The sequence below is a fragment of the Astatotilapia calliptera genome, chromosome 6 (genome assembly GCF_964374335.1).
Source record: "Astatotilapia calliptera chromosome 6, fAstCal68.1, whole genome shotgun sequence".
NCBI classification, from domain to species: domain Eukaryota; kingdom Metazoa; phylum Chordata; class Actinopteri; order Cichliformes; family Cichlidae; genus Astatotilapia; species Astatotilapia calliptera.
In genome coordinates, this window is record NC_137427.1 from 21,780,962 (window position 1) to 21,799,736 (window position 18,775).

Sequence of the window (18,775 nt, forward strand, 5' to 3'; positions counted from 1 at the left end):
ATGTAATATCCCTGCTGGGAATGATGCACTTATTTTAAAAGACACCTGAGTCCTATTTAATGTCTCCTGGTTAATCTGAAGCCCTCAAGGTTGAGTGCTTTTTGTTGCTCTGCACTGCTTTATTTTGTCTGCTTTGTTAGTACCTGTGTGTATGTGTTTGTGTTTGTGTGAGCGAGCAAAAAATGATTTGTATGACCGTGCTGGAATTCGTTGTCACACACGCGAGACAACGAGGAGGGGTTGGTTCATGCTGTTGAAGGTGAGCGTGAACATAAAGTCTGATCACTAGCCTCTGCTGTACACACACACACACATGCACACTTCACTCCTTCATCCCCTTTGGCCGCCGATGCTTAGCTTTGACAGTGTGTGTAGGTGTGTGTCAGAGCAAAGGACAACACCATCAGTCTTCGGGATGCACCCGGCAACCATCCACCCTCACACACACGCACACATGCTCGTACAAACTATATATTTTTTTTAATTTCCAACCCGAAGGCCAGCATCATAACAAACACGGTACAAGGCACGTGCTTCATCTGCAAGGTCAGGCTGTTTATGTGCTACAAAGTCCTTTGTTTGGGAGCTGCAAGCATGCCATTATTTCTTTGTTTATGTGTATAAACCTCATGTTTCGTGTCTTTGCACGTCTCCTCTCTCCAGAACCACAACATCCCGGTGGATATGGGCTACGCTGTGGCCCCTCACCACTCGGGTGTCTACCCGGTCCACCTGCAGCTGTATGAGGCTTGGAAACGTGTGTGGAACATTCGGGTCACCAGCACTGAAGAGTACCCCCACCTCAAACCTGCCCGCTACCGTAAGGGCTTCATCCACAACAGCATAATGGTGAGGAGATGACGCAGGCGATCAGCTTCACATTCAGCACATACATGCAAATGCATCCCTCCTTGCTCATGTGGATAAATACACATTGATTAATTGACATATTGCTGCAAATGCATGAAAACCAATTAGGCTCTTCCCATCTACCTGTTAGATATTTATAGCTGAACATGCCTCGTTTTGTGTGCAGCTAAATGCCAACCCCCCCGCTCCAAAAAACAGGCTGTCAAATATCTCATTTCAAAACATGTTTTTTTTTCCTGAAAACATATTTCTGATTATTTCATTATTTTATATTTTCCCTGCTGTTTCTTTCTCCTTTTTTTTTTTTTTTTTGCTATTTTCATCTTCTCTCAGGCTAGAAGTAGTAGTCATTAAGCTTGTTGTTGCGCAGCTCTGTGTTGTGGCGGGTTCCTCTTTGATAGAAGTCAGAGCTGGTGCTGTGTGCAGACATGTTTTTAATAAAACACTTTGGCCTGGCAGACCATGCATAGATGTGCATTTTCTAGTGCTGTGTGACGCTGCCGATTTTGGTATCGATCCGATACTAAGTAAACACAGGGCCAGGATGGCCAATAACGATACTTTTAACTTATAAAGGCAAGTTATCTAGAGGAGATCAGTGTGTCATAACTTTTGCGATGAATCATCATCAATTTGGAAATTCTGAACATATTTTAATGACCACTAAATTACTGTGATTTTTAATTTCAACAAAAGTACAACAAAACAAATCAAACACATCTTTCAGTTTTTCGTGTATTTTTTAAACTGTAAATGTAAATGTGCCCGTCTCTAAAGGAATTTGGTTCGTGTAATAGTCTATAAATAAAACAGATGTGACAGTCAACACAAAAAGGTTCAGATATTTTTCATAGAGCACATTAGAGGTATAGTTTTCATCTTTCAAAAAGTAATTAATTTAACACAATTCAGTTAGAGTTACAACAAAGTATCGATCATATCGTGCTAGCATAGATCCAATACCAGTATTGGTGTCGGTACTATCAATATTTCGATTGATCTGCCCACCTCTAGCATATTCTGACAAAAGCTGGTGAGTCAGGTTGGCCAGATAAAATGATGACTCTTCTCTGAAGATGTTATTCTGTGGGACTGACTCTAGCACTCAAGGCACATTAACAAGTGTCCTTCCCTGCAGATGAAAAAAAATAAAGAAATAAATATTAGATCTCTGACTGGAATTAAAACAACAGATTCTAAATTTGTGGAGCAGCTGAACTTAAAAAAAGCTTAAATCTGTTTGAATGTTTTGCTTTGTGGCTCTGTTCTTTTATCCTGCTTTGAAAAAACCCGCACGACTCCCGTCTGTGTTTAAATAAGTCTTTGCTGAATAGTAAATTGCATGATGATTGTTTCTTGCGGCCCCCTAAACAAAAAATCAATGATGCTGTGCATGGTGTGTAACCTCTCTGTGTACGCAGAGGTGTATGTGATATGAATTCTTTGACCTTGTCTCACCGCATGCTCAGCTTCACGTTAATTTAACATTTAATGGCTTCCCAGTGCAGTCGACGGGCTGGGCTTTTCTTTAGGTTTATTTTCTATATGTGCAGGATGTACCGCAGACTAAAAAGGTTTGGTAATGAGAGCATTTTTAGCACTTTTATGCTCCAATAAATAATTCATCAGTCGCCATTTGAGACGACAATAGAATAAAACTTTTGTCACCCATTTCACCTAAGCAAATTGCCTTCATCCCTCCCCCTGCCTCCCCCTCTTTTCTTCATTCACTTGTCAGTCAGGCTCTTTGTCAGTGTGCACAACAGTTCCCCTATTGACAAAAGAACCAATCACATCTGACACCAAAATTACCGGTCCGTGTTGTTCTGTCATATAAGGGTCTCGAACAAACAATTTGAACAGACAGCTATGTCAATTTTCTAATCAGTCCCTGAAGTCTACTTTTATTTTCTCATGACAGCATCATAAAAGACATCGACGTAATCCTACTTCCTCTCATTACAATGGCACGCTCACTTTTTGACAGGCTATAATAAGTTATTGTGCGTGATCAATAGTAAGGATTTATGAAAACTTATGAATCAATGAATTCAATAAAGAGAAAAGCAAAACATGAGGGGGAAAAAAGCGGATACATACCTGTTAAACAATTTTACGAAACAACACATCGCAAAGAAAGATGGAAAAGAAGAAAAGCCACAAATAAAATTGTTTGTGTTTTATGTCAGAAGAACTTGAAAAGCTGCTGACAGAAAAACTGAAACAATTTCAGATGCTCAGAAACAAAACAAAGAGATTTCCGTGCTTACAGCTGACAGGAGTGATATCGCTGTCCAAGCGTTGCCTTTGAAACACTTTTTCCTTTTGTCTTTCAAACCTAAGTGAAGGCTGTAATGACACACTTTTGAATAGTGAAACAAACTTGTTTTGTGTTTTCTCAGTTGGAAATATTCATCCACATTGACAGTGGGCAAGGACATATGCAAATTAGATATATTCAGCTGAGCTCAGGCAGGAAATGAAGGGACTGATTTCCTGATCGTGTTGCTTCCACAAAATCAGACCGCGGACCGATGGACTCGCCCGTCACTGCTAAGTACAGACTCTGCATTTACATGTTGGAGGAAATGGTATTTAAAAAAAAACATGTGGTGACATTGCCTCCGGCATCCTACACTAAACGCAGGTCTGTGAATCAGAATAATCTGCCACTGGTGATCTACGAGGTAACCCAAACATGCTGTGACTAAATCACTCCTATAGAAGCCTTCAAAACAATGCACATTAATCGTATAATATATTAAAAAAAGCTCAATTTAACCTCATTAACACTGTGTTTAAAGGAAGTAGTATTATTGGATGTCTTAAAATGTTCATTTTGATGAACTTGCCCAGCTTTTGGTTTTTGGAAAAACACAGTTTAAAAAATTAATCTCGCCTCGAGGTGAATTTATTAGCTGTTCTGAAGCTTTTTTTCATAATGTAAAGTACTTGCATTTACATAGCGCTTTTCTAGCCCTACACCCCACTCAAAGCACTGCAGACTACAAGTCTTTTATCCACAGAAGACTATTCTGTGCATTTAAAGCACTTCCATGGCCATACCTCACGTCCATCCAATCAGCCAGTTTGCCTAACATGCATGTCTTTGGGCGTGTGGGAGGATGCTGGAGTACCCGGAGGTAACCTACTGTACTGGAGGAACATCAAAGCTCCTCACAGAAAGGCTCCAGCCTGGGCTCAAACCGCTGCCCCGACACGCCACCCATGCACCCGTGTCACACGAGCTTCATCAAGATCTTTATTAAGATCAAGTGATGTGACTGAAAGCTACACGACAGCTACTTAGGCGACATTACTGTGGTGACATCAAACTGTGTTTAAAGTGTAACCAGTGTGTTGAAAAGGCCCATCTCTCGCTCCAAGACATTGCACGCTACACTGACTAAATAGCAAAGGGAGGCCAGAAAAAACAAAACAAAATCAGAGCATAGCTCACGGAGGCAGAACAGTTTTTCTGAGAGGCAGCTTGTGTGGTGGTTCATGTGTGTATAAATGTGCACCTCCACGCGAGTTAAAAATGAAGTTTCGAATGAGCTCACCATAAATTAGCTGATGAACTTTAAGATTCTGATGCTTCATCTCGCTTCCCGACCTATTGTCTTGCTATTCTGGGACATCACTCACATCCTTCCCGTTGTCTTTACCTTTCACATTTTTCACTTCCAATTTTTCCCGCAATTTCTGTCGATTAATCTCTTTCTCCTCTGCCTCTCGCTCCATCTTTGTTTGTTCCGAGGAGGACAGGAAGTTGTCTTAAGGCTGTAAAATCGGCGTGCGCGTGTGTCTCTGTCAGCAGATTGAGAGCCACCCACTGGACCCACAGTATCAGAACAAATCACACTGAGATATGGGGCTGTGCTGCGTGTGTGTCTGCGTGTTTGTGTGTATGCATGCGCGTGCAGATGTGCAAACATGCATACTTGTGTGTGTGTGTGTGTGTGCATTTCTTTTTAAAATGTACTATATCAGTTTGAGCTATAGCTCTGTGGATAATTGGTTTGGTGAAATAGTGCTGAGTGTCTGTGGCTCTGGTGGCCTTCTCTCTCACTCTCTCCGGTTCCATCTCTCTTTCTCTCTCGCCCTCTTTCTCTTTTTGACTCTGCAGTGTTTTATAGATAAACCAATATCTGTGCTTCCAGCCTTTTACTCTCTATTTCACACAGAGAAGTGCTTCACAAGAAGTTAATGCACTTATTTTGAAAGACCCTTTCTCTTGTCTTGTCTTGTCTTGTCTTGTCTTGTCTTGTCTTCTCTTCTCTTCTCTTCTCTTCATTTAATCATTTAATGGACTAATTAAAAGACATTTAGTTTATCAACCATTAAAACCCTCGATCTGGCAACCTCTCATTTTCCCCCATTGTTCCATATCTCCGCAGGAAAATCATTTAAATTAACAGAAATAATGTTTGTTTGCATGAACAGTCTAACTTCTAGTACTTCTTTTGGGGGTGAAAAAAACAGTCTTTACTCAGTTCAGTTTTCTGACGTTTTGGACCAGTTTTTGTATGTAGGTTCCTAGCTACACAGTTTGTACAGGGTGTGGGGTGTTTTTATTATGTATTTTTATGGCCAAAGGTGCACAGTGCACCTGCTTGAGGTGGGGTTAAAAGTAATCTGTTATCATCTCCTCCTGCTTCAGTAAACAGCAAGTTACCAAAATACCAAACAGGTGCAGGTGAGGTGAAAAAAACTGAACAGTGCCTGAGGAAGATTTAACTAATCACCAATGCCTTGTGCTGCACACCTGCATGAAAACAAGGTCTCTGTTGCTTTGGTGAAGACATCTCGGCTGGATAGCACTTTAGGACACACAGCTCAAGCACACTTGATGCAGGGGGTGGTGTTTCTTTTGACACCATTAATTGGGCTCTGATAAACCTTTTTCACAGTCGGCATGTTGACTTGTCATTACGAGGAAAGTAAAGGTAGAGCTAAGAACCTAATAATAATAATAATAATAATAATAATGGCTCTATTATGGCTACGTTCCAGTTAGCCAGCACGGACAATACCAAAGGGCCTGGAAGTGGAACACCTGAATTGAATAAAACCATTAGTAATTACGCCTTTCCTTTTAATCCTACGCCAAGTCAAAGCGCTAGTTGTGAATAAGGTCTGTTGAACTGCGCAAGACTGTGACTTGAGCCATCTGCAGATGTACGCAGTTAACAATGCCATATGCTGTGTGACACATCAGAATGACCTGCTCAGATGTCTGCATTTTCTGTTTGGATAACGCCACACAGACACACAGCTGCACATTTAATCTTATCATCATTTAATCTTTACATCCGTCATCCGAGTCATTGCTGTTATTTTTTACGCCATCTTTGTACCTGGTTTGTTTGTATGTTGCATTTGAAATGGATGAGTGATCTGTAGTTTAAAAAAGAAGCTCACATAGGACCAGCTGTTGTAGCTTTTCGATTTCAAATCATTGCATCACGTTGGTTTCATATGCCTCTTAAATGGGAATTCCCTCACTTTAACAAGGTGTGATCACAGGAATATTGAGATCACACCATATTACAAAAATATATATATAAAGTGCTTTACGGTTTGATATTGGATAAACTGCTTAAAGAGATGTCATATGAAGATTACAAGTCTGAAAATGAAAACCAGGTCACCAGATGTCTGTAGCTTGCTCCTCATCTGTGCTTGAAGCCAGAGGCTCAAGGCTACATTAGCCTCTACAAAAAATCAGAACTATTTTGCTGTCACTTTTTTCTGATGCTCTGTGAAAACTGTAAGCCCAAATTCACCCATTAGTCATTATTATAGTGGTCAGAGTGAATTCAACATTTTGTAGTTTTTTTTTACATCAATATAGCCTAAATGCTGCACTAAAGGTATCCAAAACTTCATTGAGAAAAGGTTCACACAACATCTCCACCCAAGATTTGCATGCAAACCTGGAAGTTTTCTATACATTGATTTGGGCGAGTACCCTCCGAAAATATGTATTTAGCACAAAAATGCATTTATTTTTTTTTGACCAGCATTGTTGTGCCATGTTTTCATGGTGCAGTGTTAGTTATATAATTAACAGAATGACCCAAGTAGTGTCAGAGTTTCTTTATTTTGCCAGTAAACTGACTTACACATACATCCAGTTCTCAACATAAAAACCACTGAAAAAGGAGCTGGGAATACTGAACGAGTGAGCCCAGGAGTCTAACAAGGCTAGAGATGTCCCAATGTCATTATTATTGCCATGAATTAGTGCTGGATAATGATATTTGTCTTATTTATTCGCACTTTTGACTTAAAATGAAAATATATCATATGTCTGTGTCTGTGTTTTTGTGTGTAGGTGCTGCCTCGCCAAACGTGTGGCTTGTTTACTCACACCATCTACTATAAGGAATACCCCGGAGGACCAAAAGAACTGGACAAAAGCATCCGTGGGGGAGAGCTGTTTCTCACCGTGCTGCTCAACCCAGTGAGTCAGAGAAAACACGCCCACAATCAAACACACAACTTCTCATGCAAATGGATATAGGGAGGGAAAGACAGCACTTTAGTTAGGTTTTTTTTTTCACCTTATAGAACCAACAGGGCTTCCTGCTCTCGCTCTAAAGGTAGCTTCCTCTCTGTCTGGTTCATTCTGTTTTATTTTTGCTGTGTGTGTCTGTCTGTCTCTGTTCCTGTCAGGGGCTGCTTCTCACTGTGGAGCTGTGTTCATCTCCCCACTTTAAATTAGGTCTCACCACAGGGGGGTTGCTGTCTCTCTCACACACACACACACACACACACACGGGCGTGCATGCACGCACACTCCGCGCACGCATCCTCCCCCTCTCACTTACCCCTGCTGTGTATGTCAGCTCAACTCGATTTTGCTTTGAATTAAGGAACAAAATTAGGTTTTGGTGGCAGTTAAGATACTCATCCATGTGCACATCCTCACGAGTGCACGCACTCACACAAGAGAAATTCACAGGAATTGTCCCCAAACAATCTCTTTCTCTCTCCGCCTCTGTCTCAAGCCACACGAGCGTGCACGTGCACAGACGCACACAGTGACGCTCATAGACCAGCAGTAGGCTCTACTGAAGTGTCAGGTAGGGGAGCGCTGAACTAGAGGAGCTGTCAGAACTCACCGAACATCAGAGAGTCAAGTGCAGCTCCGTACAACAACCCAATCTGCCTCTTTTTTTTCTGTCTCTGCACCGCTTTGTCTCCGTCTGTCTTTCTTTTTTCTTGCTCAGGTTTTCTTTCTTCTTTTCTTTTCTTTCCTTCTTTTTGTCTCATTTTCTCTGTTTTTCCTCAGTACTTCCCGTTTTCTTCTTTTAAGCACAAAGTCTGAAGTGTTTTAAAAGGAAATAATGCACGACGTTTCCATTGCAATAATTGCTGCTCTGCTCTCAAATGACACTTAATAGGAATCAGTATGTATTGAGTTCTACATAATTTTTATAATTGCTTTGAATCAGGTAAGTCTCCAGCAAACATGAAGTGTTTTACATTTCCCCTTGCAGCAACAATAGCTTTCTAATAATAGACAAAACTAGGTGGTTGGCACGGAACAAATACTAGAGGGAGCACAATTTTTTCTGTCTAACCAGCATCGTGATTAGGGGCGCTGCTTGTTATGTATTGTTACGATGAGTGAGACAGATTGTATTAATACACTGAGTTAGCAGGAAAAGTGTAGCAGCAGAAAGGGTCACCTGTGGCTCTAAAAGTATGGCCACTTTGAACATGTCACATCAGTCATGTTAATTACATGCTATTTAGCAAGAGCCTGTCTAATTCATGCCATGGCTTAAATTGGAGCCCAATTGATTCAGGACTTTTGGGTTTGATGCTGAGAAATCTTTTCTGTTCTGTGAAGACATCACTCCTCACCTGCATCCACACCTCAATTTGGCTCTATTGTTTCTGTCATGCCCAGTTGTGATGCTACTCTTCTACGTGGTGCAGACATACTGCTGTAAATACTGCAGACTATAGAGTTGGGACTGCTGTACTGGACAAACTATGTGTTGACATCCCCCCGAGCATCTTTTATTGCATTGCTTTCTGTCAAAAGAAAAGGATAGCGGTAAATGCTGGATAATGCAAACAGTGGCACGAGTATGTCTGTGATAAGCCAACATCAGCTGAGTGATATATGGGCTGGCTCCAGCTTATAAATTCGACTTTTCCCTGATATCTGTGAAATTGAACTGCTTAGGAATCTATGATGATGCCAAGAAAGTACCTGGTGCTTGTTTTTATTAGTTTCAGTGTTAGTTTTACTCTTTTTAATTATTATTGAATGGAGGGCATATGTCAGAGGCAAGATTTAGAACAATCAGTGCAGGTATTACAATAGAATAGAATAGAATTCAACTTTATTGTCACTGCACATGTCACAGGTACAGGGCAACGAAATGCAGTTTGCACCCATCCAGAAGTGCTTTAGCCATGATATAGATATATTGCAAATATATATAACAATAATATAGATATGTAAGTATATTACAGAAATGGCTCTATTATGGTATGTTATAATGTACACGGTATGAAGTACGTTATGAATATGCTATAACTATAAGTATGTACAGGCTGTAGTGAGTACAAGCTATGTACAGTTTCATAGATCGTCCACAGGCTCCTAGCACAACCTAGGACTCGAATGAAGCCGAGAGGTGACCGGGCCTTTGCATCCGTGGCACCTAGACTCTGGAATAACCTCCCTGTTCATAGTCGTACTGCCGAGTCGATCTAGTCTTTTAAATCACGTCTTAAAACTTATTTTTTTTACTTTGGCTTTTGATTTTGTCTAGTTGGCTGGTCTAGCTTGTTGTGTTGTTACCTATTGTTTGTTGTCCTCTTTTATTGTTTGTTTTAACTGTCTCATGCTTTTACTGACTGTGAAGCACTATGGTCACTATTGTTTTAATATGTGCTATATAAATAAATTTTGATTTGATTTGATTTGATGTACAGGCTATGAACAGGATATAAATATGAAAAACTATAAAGAAATATGAGATAAAAAAACTATACAGAAATATGAGATAAAAAAACTATACAGAAATATGAGATATACAGCTATACAGAAATGTGAACTATGCACGTTATAAACAGTTGTAGAATTAAAAATGATCGTATTTTACAGAATGATTATTTATACAGAATTATACAGTAGTGCAGTTAAGATAAGTGAGATATGTGGGTAATTTCTACAGAGGCTATATAAAGTGCTAGTGGTTGTGAGTGGTGGTTCAGTCCATGTTATTATTGTGTGTCTGAGGGTACAGTTGTCCATTGTGGGTGTCTGTATGTCCAGTCCGTGTGTTAACGTGGGTCAGATGTCAGGAGGCAGAGTTCAGGAGTCTGACAGCTGTGGGGAAGAAGCTGTTCCGGTACCTGGTGGTGTTAGTCCGGAGGCTCCTGTAGCACCTCCCAGAGGGAAGGAGGGTGAAGAGTCCATGTGTTGGGTGACTGGGGTCAATGTAAACACAGAACATTAAAAAGCAGTTGACTCACAGGCTTCATCGACATCGCGAGTCTCAATAATCTCGTCCATCAAAGCCTCATCAGGCAAGTTGTGATAAAATTTTACCAAACTAACAAATACTTAACAAATGACAGATCCTTTTTTTTTTTTTAGATAGTTTTACAAGTTCACAAAAATGTTTCAATTTCTCCTATTTCTATTTCTATTTTAGGTGATCAAAAGTATTTTTCACATCTAGTGTAAGTTTTTAGTTTTGATTCAGTTAGCTATGACAGCCTTGCTCTGCTGTGTAACGGTTTACATATTTGCCTGACAAGTGAAAGGTTGCTGGCTTGATTCTTGCCAGAGGAGCAAATCCCTTCCGCATTTGCTTGCTGATGGGCATCCTCTACCAAATCAAACCATGTGGTCACGCCTTGTGACAAGGGAGCAGCTGAAAGTAGCTTTACTGAGAATGTGCCACCTGAAAATGAAAAACATCACGGATTTAATCATATTTTTTTAATTGCCTCCATGATGATGGAACATTTTGACGACTCCAACATGCAACTGCTTTCTATTATTGTGGCACAGGAGTGAGTGGGTTGGAAGATTGGAGGTTCGCTTCCTCAAGTCTTCATGTCTGTGAATGTAGTAAAAAAACACTTTGGGTGCTCACTAAGAGTAGAAAATTACTATGAAAATACTGGACTACTTACACAATTCCCTAGTAAACACAGGAGTGCAGCGCTGTTTGACGCAGTAAGGCCGAGCATGTCGTCAAACTGACATGCTCCAGATTTAGGCCCTAATTTTCGTCATGTAAATTCTGACAATCCTCATTAAAAATGTATTAATGTCATGCTTTAATAGCAGTATACATTAATACAATTGTGTAGCATTAATTCTTAATGAATATATAACACAAATAAACCAACCTCCAGCATATTCAGGGACACATTGAAGTAAAATAAATAATGTGAACTCAGCATAATCCGAAAACACTCTGTCCTCTTTGTCCCTCTCTTGTACACACACACACGCACACACACACACACACACACACACACACACACACACACACACACACACAAGCTAAATACACCCTCCCAACCCCCCCTCTATTTCCACTATCTTTTACTATCTTTTGTCCTCTCTTTCACTTTCTTAATTAGTTTAAAAAGGGAGATGAAACTCTCCTCTTGTTATATCAAGAAAAAAAAAAGCAATTTTCGCTCTAAGTGGGAGCTATCTGCCATGAATACATCTGCACACACACAGTCCATACACATACAGACTGATAAATCATTTTCGCTTTCTCGCTGCTATGTTTCCATTTTGCAGACGTAAAAACGTAATTAGTGTGTGCACTTTGCCCATGTAATCAATAGCGTTCTCTAGCTTTCTGCTTTAGTCCCCGAGGGTTTCCTATTGTTCGATGATCTGCACATTGGTAACATTGACACTTTCTGTGCAGTGACTTTAACTGACCTTTTGTAGCCGTTCACTCCTGGCAACAATCAAAAGCATGCATGTGCGTGCGTGTGTGTTTGTAGGGTCTGGATACTTTTGCGTCAATCCAGTCTGCATTAACGTTTACTGAGCTCAACTCTCATATACAGTAAACAGTACACTCAGCAATTGATTGGACTCTGCAAACAGCCAATAGGCCACAATTCATTCCCCAATAAATGGCCAGAGAGATGTCGAGAAAGATGGGAGGGAGAGAAAAGGGGGAGCAGGGTGAGAAGGTGGCAGACAGATTGAGATTTAATTTTCAGGTCACGGCATCTTGTGTCACTTGAGAATCCAGACACATACAGGGAGGAAGTGATGCACATATAGGGTCTCTCTCTCTCTCACACACACACACACACACACACACACACACACACACACACACACACACACACACACACACACACACACACACCGTTGCAATGTTTGTGCATCCAAGGCATCTTACTGCAGTACGTGTGTGTGTGTGTGTGTCTTTCTTTCTTGTATAAATGTGTGTCGAGCTGGCATAAGCAGAGCTATAGACATATATCAGGGCTGACATTTAGCGCTTAGCTCTGCCACTAAGCTTATTAGCCAAACACCAAATATCAGCACAATCTCCCTCCCTCCTAGCCCTCTGTTTTACCCACTTCTCACCCTCACATGCTTCTTCCTTCTACTCCTGTCAGGCTGTCTCGAGGCCTCCCTTCTCTCTTCATCTTATCTTTTTGTTTTTTTTTCTCTTTTTCTAATTTTCAACATTTGCATGTTGACTGTGCTCACACATGTGAATCTTTCCACTCGTTTTCCTTTTTGTCTCATTTCCACTCCTTTCCACCTTCCCTTTTTCCTGCTGATTGCAACTGAAGGCTTTGGCAGCTCGTCAACACATCAAGCCCCTCAAACACACACATGCTCACACAAAATGAGCCACAGTCCAAACAGGGAGAGAAATTACAAAGTGAGAATAAACCTGTGAAAGATGCCAGTATGGACGGGGCCAGTAGATGTTGACTCGAGCGGGCAGAATAAATTGAATTGAAATCATTTGCTGTATTGATGTTCAGCTTTCAATTATCCACTGATGAGGCAGAGACAGTGAGATGGCCTGTGAGACGGGAATAGAGAGAGCCACTGCGAGAGCAATAAGAAGAGAGAGGATGATGGCGAAGAAGGAGGAAGAACTGGGGGTAGGGATTTAGGCTTCTGTTTAGTAGCAATAACAGTTCAATCAGGGAGGAATGTATGTGGAACTAAGTGGTCTGTAATGGGAAACAGGCTACTACAGCTACACATTTAGGAGAATAAAAGCACCAGAGATTGGTTGTGCTGGTTTGGAAATGGTTGAGGGGAGAATAACACACAGACACACACACATATACACATATATATATTCAAAATAATGGAGTGGGTCTGGGAGAGCATGAGTAAACAGAAGCAATTAAGGCTGCATAAATCATCAGTAGACCTATGGAGAACTTAGGTGAAGTTTTACACAGTTTTTCAAGGCACTTCTACGCTGGAAGGTTTCTGCTGTTTGAGAAGCTTCTGTTGGAAAGTGTGTTCACAAAAGAGGTACTGATCTTATTATTTTCTGTTTACTAAACTTAATATGAAGTTAACTGTTAGATAAAAACGTAACATTTTTAATTAGCGACCACTGATCTTTTACAAATGTGTCTATTGCTGTATTTTCTCTGCGAACACCATTGCTGTGTTCTGACGTTGCCTTTTGATACCAAAATTTTATTTAGTGTGTGTGTGTGTGTGTGTGTGGGGGGGGGGGGGGGGGTTGTTTAGTACTATGCAGGATAGTTGACACACAACTTCACATGGCACACATCTTAACCTCACTAGCAGCTAAACACATGAACAGTAGCACAACAAACACAGTGAAACATTTTAAGACTGGCACTCCTGTCTTTGTGCAGAATTCATGAGGTTGGTGAAGCTTTAAGTAATCAAGTAAAATTAAGAAAGAGGAAATGGGATAAATGTATTTTTAAAAGTGACATTGTTAAAATTGTACATTATGATAAATAATTAAGGTGTCATGATCAGATCAGAGATGTTTTCCAGACAAAGTGTGCAACGTGAACGTCTTGAAAAATTCCTAAAGAAAGTGTGTTTGAGAGACAAAGAATTCGTGTGACACATGACAGATCACAAAATTAACATGAGTAAAGTGTAAACTCCCATAATCCCTTATTATTTAAATAATAAGGGATATTTATTATTATTATTTAAATAATAAGGGATTATATCCTATTGTTGAAAGTATATGTAGTTTTTTGATATATCAATATACTCCAAAGAATAGAGAAATTGTTGTTTAATAAGTGAAAGAAAGCAGAGATGTCGATTCAGTATATTTTCTATAATCGTCCTAACAAGCGATGGCTCAGAAACACATTTTATTCCACATCTCAAACAAACGCTACTCGCCCAGTACGCAAATAAATGAATGAACAAAACAAGAAATGCTGCCAGCTGGCTTAACGTTAATGTTGAGGAATGGCGGTGAACAAAACTGTGACATTCTTCCAATAAGACAACATTTCAGAGCTGCAGAAAAAGTAACTTTCACAAAACCAGCAACTTAGACAAAACAAGGCAGAGTTAAATCTGCAGAATTTGAGTCTGTGTCGCTTTCTCTGCATGAATTTATAAACTTCAGCTGCTGTGGTCACCACCAGTCTCATCAAGGGGCCTTGAATGACAGACTGTTTAGTCAGGCAGCCAGCCATTATTATAGCTTGCTTAAAGTTTTACACTTCCTTCTCTGTCACCTTTATCTCTCTCTTTCTCCTCATCCTGCTCTTTGTGCTGCCTGCCACCACTATTGTCGGCAGTGATGGTGGTGACAGCCTGAAAAGGGCCTGTAGCATGCACATGACTGTTTTCTGCAGTTTCAGCCATATTTGCCTGAAGGGTCTATTTTTTGGGGCCCACAGTCTCTCCCTTGCGTTTTTTCATATCCATTTTGGAAATCTGACTTTGTTTATTGGTGTGCATATTAATGAGGGGATTAAGCCAAAAGGGGAAAGGTTTTAAAGATGGGGCTGAGCCAGCCCAGTGTCAGTTTTACTCCCCAAAACATTAAATTATTCCATTGTGTGACTCATCAAAATCTCATCCTTCCACAGCTCTGTCATCGAGATGCACCGATTGCAGTTTTTCTGGCCATTGTGATTTCTGTTTTTTGTGACCTGCCAATTCAGATTTTCTTCTAAGAACTATAACATGACAGCTTTTACAAACAAACTAACAAAACAAAACAACTTTCATTCAATGCAAAATATTATTTTTACAATAAAATCAAATATTAAACTTTACAATTTCCCTCAAACTGCAATAACTTATCGGCTCTTCTTGTACTGAAATAACTGAAAAGAGGTGCTGTACACCTACCTTTACCTGACATCTTTACACTTCCAAACAAATAGATTTATATCACATAACAGATAACTGGTTCTTACATCATTTCCCAGCAGTTTTTTATGAGTTCACCAGATAGCAGGCCATCAGCCCTTTTCTCTTCTTCTCTCCTTATAAATTTCCTTTAGCTTTGATCCTTCGCTCATACTATGGCTTCTGGCTTGTGGCTGGCTCTGAGCTCTGGATAGCTTCAGCTATCACTCGTTAGCTTCTTTTAAATGTCCAGCTGTGTGAGGGTGATTTAAATGTCTGATTAGGTTTGAGGATGGTCAGTGTTGTAATACTGCACGTAACGCACTTACAAAATCCATGACAGTCTACATATTGTATTGTACTGTCTTGTCTATATATATATATATATATATATATATATATATATATATATATATATATATATATATATATATATATATATATATATATATATATATATATATATAGTAGACAACACAGCCCCATCTTTAAAACCTTTCCCCTTTTGGCTTATATAAAATTTTTTAATTTATTTTATCAACTTTTCTTCTGACGATGCTGTCTGTGCGCTCAGTGGATCTGCACTCGACTACTCCGCCTAGGCTGCACTGTCCAGCGCAGATCCACTGAGCGCAGCGCAAGCTAGCAAGACAGAAGCTAAGCTTGTTGCAACATGGAATATTGAACCTCCCTCACCCTCATTCAGATCTGGCCTTTGGAACTATTTTGGTCTTCATGTGAAGTTTGACCCTGAAAGTAAGCGTGTCATGGACAAAAGTAAAACAGTATGTCGAATGTGCCACGCAATGCTCAATTGGTGGGAACTACTGCGTTAGCGCAGTTAGCTTGTTAACATGTTGACGCCGTCCAGCCCCATGCACGGGGCGATCCACGGTAGCTCGTTAACGGAGATTTGCCGTGTTGTGGCGTTAACGTCATTTCAGATTAACGCTGACAGCACTAGTGGGAACACAACGAATATGACTGCACATTTATGCCGACATCATCCTAGTGCAAAGACAAGTGGAAGCAGACAAAAACAACAAGCACGCATGCTACAAACTTTACCCGAGTCGTTTAGACAGCCATTAGCACATGATTCTCCTTATGGGGACCTGATATGTTTAATATGCTGCTGAGAATATAGCCCAGAAGAAGCGTATAGTATAGCTTTTATTTTGGAAAGAGCCATTTCTCTGTAATAAACTCTCTTTTCCAAAGATGAGTGATTCCTCAATCAGATAGATTTATTATTTTATCCCTTTGTTGTTTCAGCAACATTAAATTTAAAAACTGTACTTTTGAGTTAAAATATATATTTATAATTTTAATAAATGACAAATTAAAAAAGCGTGAACATTTTTTTGTATTGAAAAAATATCGAACCTTGACACCAAAGTATCGAACCAAACCGAACCCTGAATTTTGTGTATCGTTGCACCCCTAATAAATATATATATATTCTCATAAATAGATACAACGTAGATACAAAGATAGATAGATCAGTAAAACAAGTAATTTCTTCCAAAATGCAATAATGTTCAAGAAGATTGGCGCATGTTACAAACCTAAAATACATGACCCATAATCTTCTAGGACATGGTATTTATGTTTGTACGTGAGTGTTTCTGTGCCCGCGTGTTCATGTGTGCATGGGGTTTGAAGAACATCACTCCATGTTGGACTGACACGCCTCATCAGATCATCTAGGTCAGCATGAGATTGGAGAGAGGAGGGGGAAAAAAAGATGATGAAAAAGTGACTTCTTTAGGCAGATGAGAAAGTGAGAGGAAGACATTAAATGGATGGGAGAAGAGGAAGGAAATGAATGTACGTGGGGGGAATGAGGGGAAAAAGACAGGGGACAAAGATTAAAAGAGGGAGACCGAGGAGTTGGAGTTTTATACTTCTCTTCCAGTCTAGCGCCGAGTACGATTCAAGCCCAATTCTGCTGTTAAATTATTAGGATAGTATTCTTTATTAAACGCACATATGGGGCTCAAAGCTATCCAGTATTCCGGAAAAGTATCCAATATTCAACAAGAAAAGGTTTATATGGTTCTGGTAATTGAATTCTTAGCCAGAGCGAGCCCTTCCACCGAAAGGGTTTGGAGGTTTTGCTGTGTTGGGAGATTAACATTCTCTCAAGTGGCTTTTTTTTTGTTGTTTTTTAATTCAGACTCACCTGCCAAGGTTACTCCTGCTGTCTCCTTCCTTTGTTAGCCCTCTCTGTACTTTTTCTCTTTTTCTGCAGCTCTCCAATTACAAACACAAATCATCTTTCCTTTCCCCCTTTGTTTAATTTGGCAGCCAGTGCTTAAGCTCCATAATGAATAATTTCCATGTTCAGTAACACTGGGATTCTCTCTCTTGCTCTCTTTGTCTTTCATGCATATACACCTGCACATACGCCACACACACACACACACACACACACACACACACACACACACACACACACACACACACACACACACACACACACACACATACAGCACAGCCTGTCCCGTTACAGCCATCATAGGCTATTGAGTGGTGTGAAAGGAACATAAATCACTTTTTGATCAGCTTGCCTTGCTTTCAAAAAAAAGCACAAAACAACACAAAAAATGAGATTTTGAAATCATTCTTATTTACACAGGTAGGATTTGCCTGCACTCAATTTATGCCACTCCAAATCCTCTTCATTTATATTCGCAACCCACACGCTCCACCCTAAATACTGAGCCACAATATTCATTCTCAATCCCAAGTGGGGCTGTTTCCAGTGAGACATGGTTGGATTTAATTTTACACTATTCTAAGAGTAGTGCTTCAGCTATGTTTTTTTTTTTTTGTTTGTTTGGTTCATCTTCCAAGGAAAAGGGTTTTGAGGTTTTCACATTACAATTCATTGGAGAGGATGAGCTAGCAAACAGTTTTTAGTGGAGTGCCTTTCTGTTGTTGTTCCTGGCTGAGTGCTCGGTGATGCCTTGACAGTGGTTCCACATTGTTGCTCTAACATCAAGTAGATTGATATGAAGCAGGCAAGCCTGGGTGGTGCACTGCTGGCTGCTTACAGTGAGCACAAGATAAGAAGACACCGGCGGATGCACTCAATTGCGTTGGAATGCACAAATGCATAAACATTTGCGGCGGCACACACACATAGACACTCGCGTGCACCAAAAAAAAGGAAAGAAAAATTTGTCTGACGTGGATACCATTGCATTCTCACACAAGTATCCCACAATTCATCTGTTCCCCTTGTCTCCTTTCCACTGTGTCTCTCATGCTAACACACTCACATCAATGTTCAGAGGCGATCAGTATTCTGAGCAGCTTTCCAGGTCAGCCGGACGCTGATCCATCAAACCCCCGACACTGTGTCGCTCTGTATCTACAGCAACCTTCGCCGTTAGAGATGAGCAACAACAGTCCTCTGTCATCAGGAAATTCACTCTCTGTGCTTGAATGAGTCGTTGTATGTTTGTGCATGTGCACGAACTACTTTCATTTTAGGAACAAAAAAAACCATAAGGTCAATATTAACATAAA

At 40.2% G+C, this 18,775-nt stretch overlaps 1 protein-coding gene across 3 annotated transcripts in view; it reads left to right on the forward strand.

The window, feature by feature from the left end:
* ndst3 (N-deacetylase/N-sulfotransferase (heparan glucosaminyl) 3) overlaps nt 1-18,775 on the forward strand; it is a 48,535-nt gene that overhangs the window by 15,423 nt on the left and 14,337 nt on the right. For all 3 annotated transcript variants that reach the window (XM_026171061.2, XM_026171059.2, XM_026171060.2), the window contains exons 5-6: nt 664-849; nt 7,211-7,339. In XM_026171061.2, coding sequence (XP_026026846.1) covers nt 664-849; nt 7,211-7,339 — 315 coding nt within the window. The remainder of the gene's footprint in view (nt 1-663; nt 850-7,210; nt 7,340-18,775) is intronic.